We start from the raw sequence: 16,713 nt of genomic DNA, 5'->3' as shown, positions 1-16,713 counted from the left end.
AAATGTTCTTTATTCTTTCATTGCTTGAAAAAATATTAAGGATTCCGTACATTCCCCCTGTACTATCTTTTTGAAATAGCATGTATTCTGCTTTGTTCTTTCAAGAGGTACTGTGAAAGAAGACTGAAGCTTCTCTAGTTGTGTATAAATAAAAATAAGTACAAATTTGAATAGATTTTCGTTACTGCACCTCTGCAGTGCAGTAAGAGGTATGCATTTAATAATGGGAGCTATACTGATGATACGAGAATTACTGCTTCCTTCTGCTTTCTGAAGGTGAAGGCATATTATATCACATGCATTGCTTTTAGATTATGAACAGAAGGGGAAGCTCCAGGTGTGAAGGCAACTATATAACAAATCCCTAATGTTTAAGATGATATAAAGTAATTGACATTTTGTATAAATTATAATCTTGTCTGTGTAAACACATTTAATGTTTAGCTTTGGTTATCTGTGTCACACCTTTCTCTAGTTATTGTGACTGATCATGAGAAGCAATTGAAGTAGATTGATTGAAGAATGTTTGGGCTGGAAAGACTGTAGACATCTTTTGCTTTGACTCCTTCTTTGTGCAGGTGAAGGAACTGAAGCCCACAGGTGCCAGAGGTAGTTTGACTTGCATACCTGGGTCCAGGACTCTTTCTGTTACAGCACGTGACTCTATCCTCTACATTGTGGATCTTATTACAAAAAATTTATCAGATTTCAGGAGTTTTGGTCTTGTTTTTGTTGGGTAAATTAAAGTTTGAAAGTATCATACTAATGTGGCACAGGTTCTATTATTAGTTTCACTTTCAGATTAGGAAAAAAGCTAGGAGAGATAAACCAGGGTCACACAATATTAAAAGTCAGAGCCAGCATTTCAGTCCATAGTTACCTGACTCCAGAAGTTAAGCTTTCTGCTGCTTTCCCAGGACCACAACACCCCTGTCCTAAAAAGCTTTTTATTTTTTCTCCTATGTACCAGGGACTTTTTATAGTCCTATATATACAGTATTTTTTCTTTCATTTTTGATCACTTTTTATGAATAGGTAATACCTATGTAGTTTAAAAATAAATTTTACGTATATACTTGCATGTATACATATGTGTGTGTGTGTAAGTAAAAGCTAAGCCTTGAAAAATTTCCCATTCATCCCTGTTCCAGTTAGTGGTGTGCTAGAGCCTGGTTATACCAACTTGGAAGAGCTGAGTGTGTGCATCTCCTATCAACTTTACATTCAGTGAAAGCTTGAAAGTAGCGATCATGGGAGTACTTAACCATAGATATTGGCAAACACTACAAATTAGGTTTTTTTTTTCCCTTTGGAGAGCTGGTTTACCAGCACATCACTATTTATCCCCACCACTATTAGTTTTTAATGGGTCCTTCCAGCGTATCTTTATGCATATATAAAGCAAAGTCCTCACACTTTGTTCTTTTTTAAGAGTGTTTTAGCTATTCTGTATCCCTTGTAATTCCATATGAATTTTAGAATCACCTTATCAGTTTCTATCAATACAAAGAAGTCAGCTGGGATTCTGACAGGGATTATGTTTAATCTGTAGTTCAGTTGGGGTAATGTTGTCATCTTAACAATAGTAAGTATTCCAGTCCATGAACATAGGATGTTTTCTATTCATTTAGATCTTTAATTTCTTTCAACAGTATTTCATAGTTCTCAGAGTATAAAATCTGCATTTCCTTTGTTAAATTTATTCCTAAGCATTTTATTCTTTTTGGTGCTATTATAAATGGAATTGTTTTCTTAATTTCATTTTTGGCTTGTTCTTTGCAAATGTACAGCAATACAATTGGTTTTTGTCTGTTGATCATGTATCCTGCAACCTTGCTTAACTTGCTTATTATTTCTAAAAAATTTCTAATGGATTCCTTAGGATTTTCTACATACAAGATCATGTCATCTGCAACATAGAGATAGTTTTACTTCTTCCTTTCCAATCTGAATTCCTTTTATTTCTTTTTCTTTCCTAATGCTTGGGCTAGAAGCTCTAGTTTAGTATTGAATTGAAGTGGTGAGAGTGGATATCCTTCTGTTTCTGATCTTAGAGGGAACACATCTAGGTTTCACTATTAAGCATGATATTATGTATAGGTTTTTCATAGGTGCCTTATATCTGCTTGAGGAAGTTCCCTTCTGTTTCTAGTTTGTTGAGTGTTTTTTATCATGAAAGGGTTTTAGATTTTTGTCAAATGCTTTTTCTGTATTTATGGGGATGATCATGTGATTTTTTAAAATTCCATTGATATCGTTTGCATTAATTAATTTTTAGACGTTAAATCAACTTTGTGTTCCTGGGATAAGTCCAACTTGGTCATGGTATATAATTCTTTTTATATGTTCTGGATTCAGTTTGCTAGTATTTTGTTGAGGATATTTGTATCCATAGTTATAAGATACATTGGTCTGTAGTTTCATTTTCTTGTGATGCCTTTGTCTGACTTGTGCTTATTCTTGTCAACATGATTGTTTTCCCTTTTACTTAGCTGATGGCAGCGTTAGCTGCTGTTGGGCCTCCTAATCCACGGGCAGATCCAGAATGCTGCAGTATTCTGCATGGTCTTGTTGCAGCAGTGGAAACCCTTTGTAAAATTACCGAATACCAACATGAGGCTCGTACTCTACTAATGGAGAATGCAGAACGTGTTGGAAATAGAGGACGAATAATTTGCATTACTAATGCAAAAAGGTGAGACATTAATCACAGTAATTCTTTCACTGAGGGAATTTTAATATCCTATTGTAGTTTTTATTTAAAAAAAGCAGGGGCAACATGTTAGCATTTAAGGATATCACATGTGGCCTTTCTAATATCGAAACTGTGTTTATCCAGTTCTAAAATATCCAGTTCATCTTATTGAAAACTGTTCAGATTGTTATCACGTAGGTCGATTTGACTTTTTTTCCTCACTAGTTTTTCATTCAATTGGTTGTTTGGTATTGTGAATGAGCACACTACAGACAGTCCTTATTGAAGTAATTTTAAGTGCCTGTAACAAGATACTACAGCTGAATAGTGTGTTTAATTTTTTCTCTTACTATTTATTTATTTAAGTTGGTTTTATCTTTTTTATGCCATAGTGATAGTCATGTGCGAATGCTTGAGGACTGTGTCCAGGAAACAATTCATGAACATAACAAGCTTGCTGCAAATTCAGATCAGTGAGTATAATCCATAAATGGAATAAATATTCCATTTTATAGTCATATTTATTTCATTATAATTATTCCAATAATTTTAATGGTAATTGGTACCATTCCCTTGAATTCTCTACTGGCTCTACAAATTAGTCAAAAATGTATGTTCGATCAGAAACTTCTTGTCCCATTTTCCCTTTAAGTTTAAAATTTTACTTTTTGCTCACAGGAAAGGTGAGCAGAAGGATAAAATAACACATGAATTTATAATGCATATTTTTTGATGGCTTGTTCTCATACTCTGTATTACAAATCTATAAAATGAGCAAATCATTGGTGGCATTATTCAGTATGTACCAAATCAAAACATAACTAATTATATTGTCTGAACTTTTTAAAAAGAAAAAAGCCACTAAAGTTATGTTTGGGACAATTGCTGTGAGGAGTCTATATTAGATCGAGCTACTGTTAATTTTCTAGGTGGAGTACTGTTATTATCATCAAGTAGGATTATTCTCACTAGGAGAAGGAAACATGCTGAGGTATTTAGGAATGAAGTATCATTTCCTCTGCAACTACTCTCAAATGACTTAGTAAAAAAAAAAAAGAATGTACCTCTATTTAGGCATTTATAGTGAAAACAAATGTAGCTAACAGCTAATTAGCTAATCTATGTTAAGGATATATGGGTGTTCATTGAATAGTACTTTCCTTTCAATTTTTCTGTAGGTTTGGAAATTTTAAAATAAGAAGTTGGCTCACAGATATAGAGAACAAACTAGTAGTTACCAGTGGAGAGAGGGAAGGGGAGAGGGGCAAGATAGGGGTAAGGATTAAGAGATACAAACTACCATGTATAAAATAAATAAGCTATAAGGATATATTGTACAACATGGGGAATATAGCCAGTATTTTATAGTAACTATAAATGGAGTATAACCTTTAAAAATTGTGAATCACTGTCGTATGTCTGAAACTTTTATTATTGTACATCAGCTGTACCTCAATTTAAAAAAAGAAATAAAATGGAGGGGGCAAAAAATAAATAAAATAAAAAGTTGGGGGTAACTTTTTAGTATTACAAATTCTGTATTCTTGGAAATAACCAATTATAGGTAATATAATTTGTTCTTGAAAAATAATAGTAAAAGGGAAATTAATACACAATATATTCATTTTCTCTGTGGCAGTTTATTGAAAATTATACCAGAGTATAAGAGTTTTCTCTTTATTTTATCCTTCGAATACACAAAATGATCATTTTTGCATTTGAATTAAACTCATATAAATTATTTATTAAATGTTCATACAAGTACAGCAGTTATACAGTCTTTCTGAATATTTAGCTTTTATGTTAACCGTGGTATCTGATTATAGAGACACACTGTTTTAGTATATAAAACTTTTTATAGTTTACCTGCCTGAATTCTTTATGTAGTATATAGTCTTATATTCTAAGTGAAAAGTTTCTCTTTAAGTCTCATGCAGATTCAGAAGTGTGAGCTAGTCTTGATCCATACCTACCCAGTTGGTGAAGACAGCCTTGTATCTGATCGTCCTAAAAAAGAGGTAAGTACAGAAGTAATGGAAGAAGAGATCACTGTTAATTATTAATAATAAATGCTGAGAAGGTTTAGCATAAGAATGATCAGGTTGCCAACATTTTCTGATACAAAAATATTTAGAGTTTTGAAAGCAACCTGTATGGCAAAGTACCTAGATTAGTTCTTTATGTTATAATTGTAGATTTTGAAAGCATTTTGTTTTGTTTGCCTGTTGATGTTTATTTTAAATAACTGTGTTCTCAAACCATACACAATTTGTATTGTTCCTCAAATTTCAGTTACTGTAATGGATTTCAATTGCTTTAATGACTTCTTACTCTGTAGAACTGTTTTTCTTCTCATTAGGAAAACAATACACTCTTTAATCAAAATACACTCCTATAACAAAGAAATTAACTTTACCTATCCAGAGGGGTAAAAGACTAATTTCCAACCTTGGTTTTACTTTTCAAATAAATTTGAACACTTTTAAAGGAAGAGATGAGTCTGTTGATTGTTAAATGGATTCACATCACATAATATTCTCCATTGGTGGTCTGTGTTTAGAAATAGAGATATGTGTGTTTGTATAACTATATTAAATGTGTATGTTCTTATTTTTGTTTTTTTTAGTTAGCATTACTTAATATAAATGTGAAGTATTAACTTAGATAATGTTTTTTTATATAGCTGATTTCTTTTTTAGGTCATTATCTCTATCATTGTGTTTTATGTGGTTTCCAGTGTAAGCCCATTTTTTGTTAACTTTTTTCTGACTCTTAGTGACATAACATTATATTGGCTTTACTTTGAGATAAGTAAATAATTTACTTACAATAAATACTATTACCCTGGAATGAGTAAAATTTTGTTGCCTTGTTATAAGTAACTTTTGGCTGCCTTATACATTTCTTGGTGACAAAATATGATGATTGTAGTGATTTTCATTCTTCATAATAAGTAGTAGTATCTGCAGAGGTTTGTCCTCTCCACAAAATTAATTATTTTTTCTATAGTATTTCTGTGGGACACTTCAAATCAATTTTGCATATAGATAAATAGAAGTAAAAATTATAAATTAAAATATATATTTAAATCAAAGACTATTCTATGCTAAGTTTCAAGAGGACAGGGATTTTGCCTGTTCACTGCTGTATCCTCCAGTAGCTCACACAGCTCCTGGCAATTTATACAGTAAGTTCTCTTTAATACCTATCATTGAATGAGTGAATGTATAAAAATGTATTACTAAAATAATGATTATGGTTAATTTATGGACCTTTTCCCCCCTAAATTCTCACAAGTAAAAGTACTTAATTTTCATGGGTTGAAGTAAAATATTTAGCACTAAGTTAAAATGTTTAAAGTTTTGTGGGTTTTTTTTTTCATACCTTTCTATAGTTGTCCCCCGTTTTAACCAGCGAAGTTCATAGTGTTCGTGCAGGACGGCATCTTGCTACCAAATTAAATATTTTAGTACAGCAGCATTTCGACTTGGCTTCAACTACTATTACAAATATTCCAATGAAGGTAGGCAGTTCTTTTTCTTGCTGTTTTGAAAGCTCTGCTTTGCTTTTTAAATATTTGATATGTATTATTTATTTTAATGAACCTTAACTTTTTCTTCCCATATCATATTTTCTGTTTTGCTAGCACACATTCAGTGTCTTTGACCAGGTTAGTAAATAATGAAAAGCAACAAGAAAGGATCACAGAACAAAGTGCTGTATTTTTTTTTTCCTAATAAGAATATTCTGTATCAGCTTTTTTGTTTTTAATTTTGTTCTCATTACTTTCATCAAAATATAATTTCTATCTGAAATGATTACTTTTTCTGTGATTCTTTTCCTGACAGTTGTTATTAGATTTTACTCACTTTGTGTGTTCTAGTGGATCTTTTCTTTCTTATATTTTTGTTCTTGCCTACCCAGTATAAAGGTGTTTGTAACTAATAGGTCTAACTAGGGAAAAATAGTTTATAGTTTTAAACAAGTTTATGATTCTAGCTGAAAAACATATGAGTCTTATGATTTTACTAATGGATTTTCTTAGGAATCTGTTACTGTCTTGTCATTTTCATTATGTTATTCAGTTGTCTAAGACCAGCACAATGTCTGGGCCATAGAAAGCTTCAAATGAATTTTTACTGAGGGGAGTTACATTTAATTGTATTGATTATATTTACAAATATAAAGTAGCCAGTATATCTAAAAATTTAAATTAGCTTTCTTATAAGTCCAGTTTCATTTTTTTTGCCATATGATGAAAACTAAATTGCATGAGAAATGTAATCTTTTCATTATTAATTTCCTCCTTATACCACTGGCTGGCTCTTTAATAGAAATTATAGCCTTAACCAGTAGAACAGTTTAGGTGAGGCAGCAGTGAACAACTAAAATAGCATGATAGACGTATTTTAATATAATTTCATGAGTTATAAGAAAAATACTCTGAGGGTGACAGATACCTTGCTTTTTAAATTTGACCATATTTGTGTGCTACTGGTGTGACTCCTCAGTCTTTGTCTTTTTCTTGTAAATAGATAATACTGAAGTTTCTATTTACTGTTTAGTGAGGACAAGTTACTAAACTTGTTCATTAGTCTGTATTTGCTATTTTATATAATTGGTGCTTGCTAATTTACTATAGGTATTTAAAGATGCTATTTCCTCCTTCAATCAACTATTTTACATTGAGTAAACTATTTCAATTACATCATATTTGTGTATAAAAAGTATTGGCAGGACAATGCATTCAGAGTAAAAAAATTTCTAAAATTTCTAGATGAACCATCTATGTTAATTCTGACATAACATAAGAAAAATCACTACTTTATTACTGATATGTAGCCAGTAGTTTTTTAAAATAGCTTATATTGCTGTGGAAAGTTATTGCATCTTTAAATAGATTAATTACTGAGCAAACTATCCCCTTATTATAGCTAATTATTGTTGGGTATATTTGATCTCACTTTAAGCAAAATGAATAATTACTTCATTGTTTTAAAAACAAAACCAAGTTATTTTAAATTTTGCTTTAAGGAAGAACAACATGCTAACACATCTGCCAATTACGATGTGGAGCTACTTCATCACAAAGATGCACATGTAGATTTTCTGAAAAGTGGTAAGTAAGAGACGTTGGAAAATACTATTTTGTAAGATCTAACATATGAAAGCATACTAACAGCTTTGAGAAGTTCTTGAGTAAATAAACCTGATTGACTTTAGTTCATCCCGTTCCAAACTTAGCTGACAATATCACCCATTAATGGCCATGGAACTAGTGTTCTATTGAATTTACTTTGGGAAAGACTAGGCTAATGGAACAAATACAGACATACCTCATTTTATCATGCTTTGCTTTATTGTGCTTCATGGATGTTGCGTTCTTTTACAAATTGAATGTTTGTGGCAACCTGGGTTGAGCAAATCTTTGGCGACATTTTTTCAATAGCACTTGCTCACTTCATGTCTCTGTGTCACATTTTGGTAATTCTCGCAGTATGTCAAACTTTTTCATCATTATTTTTGTTATGGTGATCTGTGATCAATGATCTTTGATGTTGCTCTTGTAAATTGTTTTGGGGTTCCACAAACTGTACCCATATAAGACAGAGAACTTATTCCATAAATGTTGTGTGTGTTCTCACTGCTCCACTGACTGGTTATTCCCCATCTCTTTCCCTCTCCTTGGGCCTCCCTATTCCCTGGGACACAACAATATTGAAATTAGTCCAGTTAATAACTCTACCGTGGCCTCTAAGAAAGGAAGAGCTGCACATCTCTCACTCTATTTTTTTTTTCATGGAAAGGCATTTTATTTTAAATATAGCAGTGTGTACATGTCAATCCCAAACTCCCAATCTATCCCTCCCCCTCTCCCTTCCCCCCTGGTAACCATAAGTTCATTCTCTAAGTCTGTGAGTCTGTTTCTGTTTTGTAAATAAGTTCATTTGTATCATTTTTTTAGATTCCACATATAAGTGATATCATATGATATTCGTTTTTCTCTGTCTCACTTCACTTAGTTTGGTAATCTCCATGTCCATCCACGTTGCTGCAAATGGCATTATTTCATTCTTTTTAATGGCTGAGTAATATTCCATGGTGTATATGTACCACATCTTCTTTATCCATTCTTCTGTCACTGGACATTTAGGTTGCTTTCATGTCTTGGCTATTGTAAACAGTGCTGCAGTGAACATTGGGGTGCGTTTATCCTTTCGAACCATGGTTTTCTCTGGATATGTGCCCAAGAGTGGAATTGCTGGATCATATGGTAGCTCTATTTTTAGTTCTTTAAGGAACCTGCATACTGTTCTCCATAGTGGCTGTATCAATTTACATTTCTACCAACAGTGCAAGAGGGTTTCCTTTTCTCCACACCCTCTCCAGCATTTATTGTTTGCAGATTTTTTGATGATGGCCATTCTGACCAATGTGAGGTGATATCTCATTGCAGTTTTGATTTGCATTTTTCTAGTAATTAGTGATGTTGAGCATCTTTTCATATGCCTGTTGGCCAGCTGAAGCTATGTCTTCTTTGGAGAAATGTCTCTAGGTCTTCTGCCCATTTTTTGATTGGGTTGTTTTTTTTTTGATATTGAGCTGCATGAGCTGTTTGTAAATTTTGGAGACTAATCCCTTGTTGGGTCGCATTATTTGCAAATATTTTCTCCCATTCTGTTGGTTGTCTTTTCATTTTGTTTATGGTTTCCTTTGCTGTGAAATGTCTCTCACTTTAAATCAAAAGTTAGAAATGATTAAGCTTAGTGAGGATGGCATGTCGAAAAGCCAGGATAGACTGAAAGCGAGGCCTCTTGCACCAAACAGTTAGCCAAGTTGTGAATGCAAAGGAAAAATTCTTGAAGGAAATTAAAAGTGCTACTTCAGTGAACACACAAATGATAAGGGAGTGAAACAGCCTTATTGCTGATATGGAGGAAGTTATAGTGGTCTGGGTAGAAGATCAAACCAGCCACAACATTCCCTCAAGCCAAAGCCTCATCCACAACAAGGCCCTACCTCTCTTCAATTCTGTGAAGGCTGAAAGAGGTGAGGAAGGTACAGAAGAAAAGTTTGAAGCCAGCAGAGGATGGTTCATGATGTTTAAGGAAAGAAACTGTCTCCATAATATACAAGTGCAAGGTGAAGCAGCGAGTACTGATATAGAAGCTGCAGCAAGTTATCCAGAAGATCTAGGTCAGATAATTCATGAAGGTGGCTGCACTAAACAGATTTTCAGTGTAGATGAAACAGCCTTCTATTGGAAGAAGATGTCATCTAGGACTTTGATGGCTAGAGAGGAGAAGTCAGTGCCTGACTTGAAAGGACAGGGTGACACTCTTATTAGGGGCTAATGCAGCTGGTAACTTTAAATTGAAGCCAGAGCTTATTTACCCTTCTGAAAATCCTAGGACCCTTAAGAATTACACTAAATCTACTCCACCTGTGCTCTATCAGTACAACAACAAAGCCTGGATAACAGCACATCTGTTGACAACATGGTTTACTCATTATTTTAAGCCTACGATTTAGCCTACTGCTCAGAAAGAAAGGTTTCTTTCAAAATATTACTGCTCATTGACAGTACACCTGGTCACTCAAGAGCTCTGATGGAGACATACAATGAGATTAATGTTGTTTTCTTGCCTGCCAACACAACATCCTTTCCACAGCACATGGATCAAGGCGTCATTTTGACTTTCAGGTCTTACTATTTAAGAAATATATTTCATAAAGCTATACTGCCATAGGTAGTGATTCCTCTGATGGATCTTGGCAAAGAAAGTTGAAAACCTTCTGGAAAGGATTCACCATTTTGGATGCTGTTAAGAACATTTGTTTTTTATGGTAAGAGGTCAAAATATCAACGTTAACATGAGTTTGGAAGAAGTTGATTCCAACCCTCTTGGATGACCTTGAGGGTTTAAGACTTCAGTGTTCATTATTATTTTAACATCTGTTTACTCTGAACTCCATTAAGGCAAAAAGTGCTCACTGTTACATCTTCTTATATATTTACCTTATAGATTCCTCATTTTATGTTTCTTCTAATAAATTTATTGGGATTCAGTACAATGAGTTGTGCATTTTAGGTTCCTGAAGCTTTCTACATAACCATGTTATTTTATCATTTAATGGTGTCAGAGGGTAGCAGTTGTAGATTCTTAAAATTTTTAAAAATTTGCTGTTATTTTTAGTGTAGTGACTGAAATGATTAAATTAATTAATGAGAAATTTGGAGGAAAACAAAGTACTTATTTTAATAATAACTGATATCCAAAGTCAATTTGGTATTTTTCTAGGAGACTTTCTAAACAAAGATGTTCTCTCAGAGATATTTTCTCTTATAGACCTTAAACTCTTGGAAATCTTGTCAAACATTTGAAGTTTGTGATTATTTAGTAATGTTATTATTTCTCTAACTTATTTTTAAAGGTGATAACCACTTAAGTGGAAGCAGTAGAGAAGGCTCATTTAAAGAAACAATAACATTAAAGTGGTGCACACCAAGGACAAATAACATTGGTAGGTATTTAAAAATAATTGAAAGAGAAAATAATAATCAAAAGATTCTTTAAGTATTGTGTAGGGATTATTTGTTTCTTTTTGAATTTTTGTTTTTCATTGTTTTAGAGGATCAAGGAACAAGCTTTTGTTTTTGCTTGTTTTTCCTCTTTTAATTGTGGAAATATTTCTTTATATTCTTTCAAATCAGTGTTTTCTTCTATTTCAGAATTACACTATTGCACTGGCGCTTATCGAATTTCACCCGTAGATGTGAATAGTAGACCTTCCTCCTGCCTTACTAATTTTCTTCTAAATGGTAACTTTCATCATTTAATTGTTTTGACTGAGATTATGACAAGTGAAATCATTAGTGAGAATATGTGAAAATGTGAATTCTCGAAAAGCTGTTTTTTTCAATATAGTCTAACCATTTTATTTCCCAAAGCTGTTTTAAATTTATATAATGGTAAATACCCTTTAACAGTTTTACTAATAAGTTGACTTTGTCTTTCACACTATTGTAGATAAGTAAATTTACTTAATATATTTTTTAGAATTTTTATTTTAAAAATTTGACATCTAGAGTCTAAGTTAATTTTTTTTGGAAGGTAGAATAATATAGACTTGTTTATCTTGGCCTATTGAATTTTAAATTACAAAATATATATGGAATTATTTCTCTTTAAACACTATATCTTTATTATAAATAAACATCTTATTTTCAATAATATACCATATTATTCTTATAGATATGACTTTAAATCCGATGTTTCCTTGTGTAAAAAATTTAAAAAAAAATTATTGAATTCCATTTGCTAAATCTAAATTCTGATGGCTCCTCTGATGATTCTTATAATAACTAGGTTTTGGAACCACTGTTGTAAAGAGTTACTCTGCCTTTATCATAAGGTTAATTTCATTGTTATATTAAGCACAGTTTGATTATCAGATTATGTAATGTTCAGATTAAATAACATTTGGTCATGTAAAGTAGCAAGTAGTTAAAATAACAGTGCCAATAAGGAGGTATTGTAGAAGTGAATTGAGACTTGCTTTCTCCCCCAAATGGTTTGTAGCTTTGATAACCTAAGGGTTATATAAGAGTTGTCCCACTTTTCTTCTTGATGTCCAGGAGAAAAATTTTGTATGAACTTGTAATTGAATGAATAATATAACCAAACATTATACCAGAGACCACTGTACTTACTTTGGAAAACTGTGTAACTATGTAAGCTTGGAGAAGCAAAGAGAAAGCTAAGGCTAGAATGCAGATTTTTAGGACTCGATATGCAGATACACTCAATTAGCAATGCTGGTTAAAATATGAAGAGCAATAAATAAAATGAAAAATCTAGACATAAATCTTAAGGGAAGAACTAAGAGCCCTTGGGATTTCATTACTGATAGAGTAATCTTGTTTTTGACAGGTCGTTCTGTTTTATTGGAACAACCACGAAAGTCAGGTTCCAAAGTCATTAGTCATATGCTTAGTAGCCATGGAGGAGAGATTTTTTTGCACGTCCTTAGCAGTTCTCGATCCATTCTAGAAGATCCGCCTTCAATTAGTGAAGGGTGTGGAGGAAGAGTTACAGACTACCGGATTACAGTAAGACTCTAATATCTATAAATTTTGAGTCTGTCATTCAGCAAGTACATAGAGTACCTATTATATGCTAAGATCTGTGGCAAAAAGTTTAGAGAAGTTGGTTTTTTATTATTGTTTTAATTAGGTGAATTTCCTGCAGTACTTGCTCAAAAGAGCTGTTTATATCACTATGTTGTCTTCCTTACATACTCAGTGTATGCTGAGAAGTATCTGAATAGCATTGACACACACTGGAATTATAGGCGAGAATGGAAGTTGATTCGAACTAATATTTTAGGTGGAATTTTATTTCTAGTAACTTAAGTGCCAAGCATAAACATTTGAAAGTTTGGATTCTGCTACTTTGAAATAACACTATAAATTTTTATATGATTGAGAGGTGCATACAAGGAAATTTTATCTATTTTTAGTAGAAATTGTATTGTTCTGATTTGAATTTTTCACTCTTCCACCCCTCTTTGATATTTCATGGCTGTCTACTTTTTAAGGTGGTTATAAAAATTAAATGTGAATGATGTATATGAATATACTTTGTAAACCACAAAGTGTTTTGTACTGTAATTGTTTTTGATTAGGCTTTTCATTTTTATTTTTACATAATTTTTTAAATAAGGAGAAAGCTAGTAAGTATTCATTGTAGAAAATGTAGATTCTTTTTATAAAAAAAGCAAAAACAAAGACTATCAATTACCTGTAATTCCATCATTCAAAGATAACCACTGTTAACATTTTGATGTTGTATTAAGGTAATTTTTAAGTAAGCAAAATGGTATTCTAATGTGATGAACTTATTCTTTTATCTGCATATAATAGAAAAGAGTTAAATTATAGAAGTGAAGAAAAATGAGTGTTTTTAAGAAGTGGAAAGAACCATGAATGTATTAATGTTTGAAGCTTTCTTCATCTCTGTTGAGTAAAGGCTGATAGGTTTCATGTTCAAAAAGAAAGGAAGAAATTAGTGTGTGGAGGGCGGGCTGTCAGAGAAAATGCTTTGTTGCATATCACAGGACAGAAGACCTCAGGGGAACAGACTGTTACATGTAATCCGTACTGAAACATTAGAAAATAGTTTCTAATTTTATCTTATTTGGTTATCATTAGGATTTTGGTGAATTTATGAGGGAAAACAGATTAACTCCTTTTCTAGACCCCAGATATAAAATCGATGGAAGTCTTGAGATCCCTTTGGAACGAGCAAAAGATCAGTTAGAAAAACACACCCGTTACTGGCCTATGATTATTTCACAGACCACCATCTTTAACATGCAAGCGGTAAGTGTTAAATAGTTTCAGTTTTTCTTCTAGATTAGTTATATATTCTTTACAAATAACATTTATCAAGCAAAGAATGAAATATAAGAGTTTGCTACAGTTAAAGAATTAGTAATAGAAAATGGAAGTGATGGTTATAGATTAGCTCTCCATGGTGATGTTTAAAATCAATTCAAGTACTGTCTAGATGCTTCAATACTTACTTTTCAGACAGATTTTCTTTTTCTTTCTTTCTTTCTTTTTTTTTTTAAATCTAACAGGTAGTTCCATTAGCCAGTGTTATTGTGAAAGAATCTTTGACAGAAGAAGATGTGTTAAACTGTCAAAAAACAATATACAACTTAGTTGATATGGAAAGAAAAAATGATCCTCTACCTATTTCCACAGTTGGTACAAGAGGAAAAGGCCCTAAAAGGTAGGGTTTTTTTCTTTCTTTCTCGTATATAACATTTTCTTGATGCTTACTGTTTTTTTGAGCTAACTTATTCCATATGTAAAATTATATGTTTGGGAGTGTGTATATACACATACATATGATTAAGATGAAATGATATAAAAAAGCAGAATTAGATACATTATCACTTAGAATTGCACCGTTGGAAGGGAAAGGAAACCCATGTTTAATTATTTCTTTTAACTTTATCAGTAACAGGTGACACTTGGATATTATTTAAAGAGTATTTTGTAAGAACATTATTTTAAATCTTTACTTTTAGAGATGAACAGTACCGTATCATGTGGAATGAATTAGAAACGCTTGTCAGAGCCCATATCAACAACTCAGAGAAACATCAAAGAGTCTTGGAATGTCTAATGGCATGTAGGAGCAAACCCCCAGAAGAAGAAGAACGAAAGAAACGAGGAAGAAAAAGGGAGGACAAAGAGGACAAGTCAGAGAAAGCAGTGAAAGATTATGAACAGGAGAAATCTTGGCAAGATTCAGAGAGGTGATTTCTTAATTAAATTAACATAGCACTGTGGTGCCTTTTGGCATAATCCATTCTACATGTAGCACATTTGAACATTCAGACCTTATTTATTAGTACTTCATTTAATATGTGTTTATTGTATTTTATAACTATTATTTTATCATTCTTCATGTCTGGAAGGTCTTTCTTGGGCTTAAAGAGGTATGATTTTATTTTACTATTGGGGCAAAGATAGTGTTTAATTCTTTTCCTAATTAACTTCTGAAAGTCATAATACATGATTTTTGGTATCAGTAGTTGCTTTTATGTGTTATGAACATCAAAGGCATAGTTTTATTTCTTTATTCAGTGAATACTTATTAAATGCCTATGATGTGCCAGGCATTTGGCATACGATCCCTGCCCTGGAAGAATGTACAGTGTTGTGTAGAGGTAGGCAAGTAAATGAGCAATTTACAGCAAAGTGTGGAAGATGCTATTATAAAAATAGGCATAGGAAACCCCTGAAAGCATGAAAAATCATAGTCCTATTCTGAAAACCTTCCTCAATAGTACACTCTTTTCCTCAGTTCATGATTTATATAGTGATGTCCGGGTTAAATTTGGAAAAAAACGTTAAAAGTAATAAAGGTCTATAAATAAAAATATCATGACATATTATCAGTAGTTGGCTTTATCTTCTACCTCCTTGCCAGAAATCAGGCAGAGAACCAGGTAACTATTACAATGGCAATGTAGTCAGTCCTTAAAAACAGAACTTACTATGGAAAATTTGAAACTTAATCCAAGAGTAGAATAAAGAGTTACCTATTATCTACTTTTAAAAGTTAATCAATTCATGGCAGATCTCATTTCATATATATTCACATCCATTCCCCTCACCACTACCACCCTCCAACTCCCCCACCCGAATAGTTTGAAGCTAATTCTGGAAAGTGTATTATTTCATTCATAAATAAGACACTTTTATTCCTTTTGGCCTTAGAGGTTCACTTCTTCCTTAGTGCTGCTGAGTTTCTGAAACAGAATTGTCTTGCTTTAAGAAGAGGGGGGAACGAATATTCTCATTCAGATCCCACTGATCTTCAAGTATATGAAATTCAAAATAAGCTTGGAGTTAAGTTCCTACCTTAAGGAACATAAGTACATTTCCACAGTACATAAACTTGGGAACAAATGCTAGTAGATGTCTGAATCTTATTTGTAATTTGAAATAGTATTTTGTCTATATCTTTAGAAATTAAAATTGTAAAGTATCTTCCAAAGATCACTTTATTTGTTTTTTTTTTTGAATTTTACTTTATTTTTTATACAGCAGGTTCTTATTAGTTACCTAATAGTTTAGTGTATATATGTCAATCCCAATCTCCCAATTCATCACACCACCAACACCCCCCTGCCACTTTCCCCCCTTGGTGTCCATACATTTGTTCTCTGCATCTGTGTCTCAATTTCTGCCCTGCAAACCAGTTCATCTGTACCATTTTTCTAGATTCCACATATATGCATTAATATATGATATTTGTTTTTCTCTTTCTGACTTACTTCACTCTGTATGACAGTCTCTAGATCCATCCACATCTCTACAAATTTCGTTCCTTTTATGGCTGAGTAATATTCCATTGTATATATGTACCACATCTTTATCCATTCCTTTGTCATTGGACATTTAGGTTGCTTCCATGACCTGGCTATTGTAAATA

At 32.5% G+C, this 16,713-nt stretch overlaps 1 protein-coding gene across 5 annotated transcripts in view; it reads left to right on the top strand.

Moving 5' to 3' along the window:
- The window catches only part of INTS13 (integrator complex subunit 13), a 66,468-nt gene that overhangs the window by 7,431 nt on the left and 42,324 nt on the right, over nucleotides 1–16,713 (top strand). For 2 of the 5 annotated variants that reach the window (XR_016394806.1, XM_089919975.1), the window contains exons 4-14: nucleotides 2,493–2,695; nucleotides 3,088–3,168; nucleotides 4,623–4,713; nucleotides 6,090–6,218; nucleotides 7,730–7,814; nucleotides 11,132–11,221; nucleotides 11,412–11,519; nucleotides 12,631–12,809; nucleotides 13,911–14,081; nucleotides 14,342–14,496; nucleotides 14,798–15,028. Coding sequence is in view for 4 of the 5 variants with exons in the window: in XM_089919975.1 (XP_089776101.1) it covers nucleotides 2,493–2,695; nucleotides 3,088–3,168; nucleotides 4,623–4,713; nucleotides 6,090–6,218; nucleotides 7,730–7,814; nucleotides 11,132–11,221; nucleotides 11,412–11,519; nucleotides 12,631–12,809; nucleotides 13,911–14,081; nucleotides 14,342–14,496; nucleotides 14,798–15,028 (1,523 nt within the window). In the remaining variant the exon portion in view is untranslated. Of the gene's footprint in view, nucleotides 1–475; nucleotides 610–2,492; nucleotides 2,696–3,087; nucleotides 3,169–4,622; nucleotides 4,714–6,089; nucleotides 6,219–7,729; nucleotides 7,815–11,131; nucleotides 11,222–11,411; nucleotides 11,520–12,630; nucleotides 12,810–13,910; nucleotides 14,082–14,341; nucleotides 14,497–14,797; nucleotides 15,029–16,713 lie in introns of all 5 variants that reach the window. The other 3 variants (XM_089919977.1, XM_022577818.3, XM_089919976.1) reach the window with 3 other exon arrangements.

Source organism: Delphinapterus leucas, chromosome 11, assembly GCF_059928025.1.
Source record: "Delphinapterus leucas isolate spDelLeu-1000000601 "Yukka" chromosome 11, BTC_Dleu_Yukka2, whole genome shotgun sequence".
NCBI lineage: Eukaryota > Metazoa > Chordata > Mammalia > Artiodactyla > Monodontidae > Delphinapterus > Delphinapterus leucas.
This window is presented reverse-complemented; position numbering and strand designations above follow the sequence as displayed.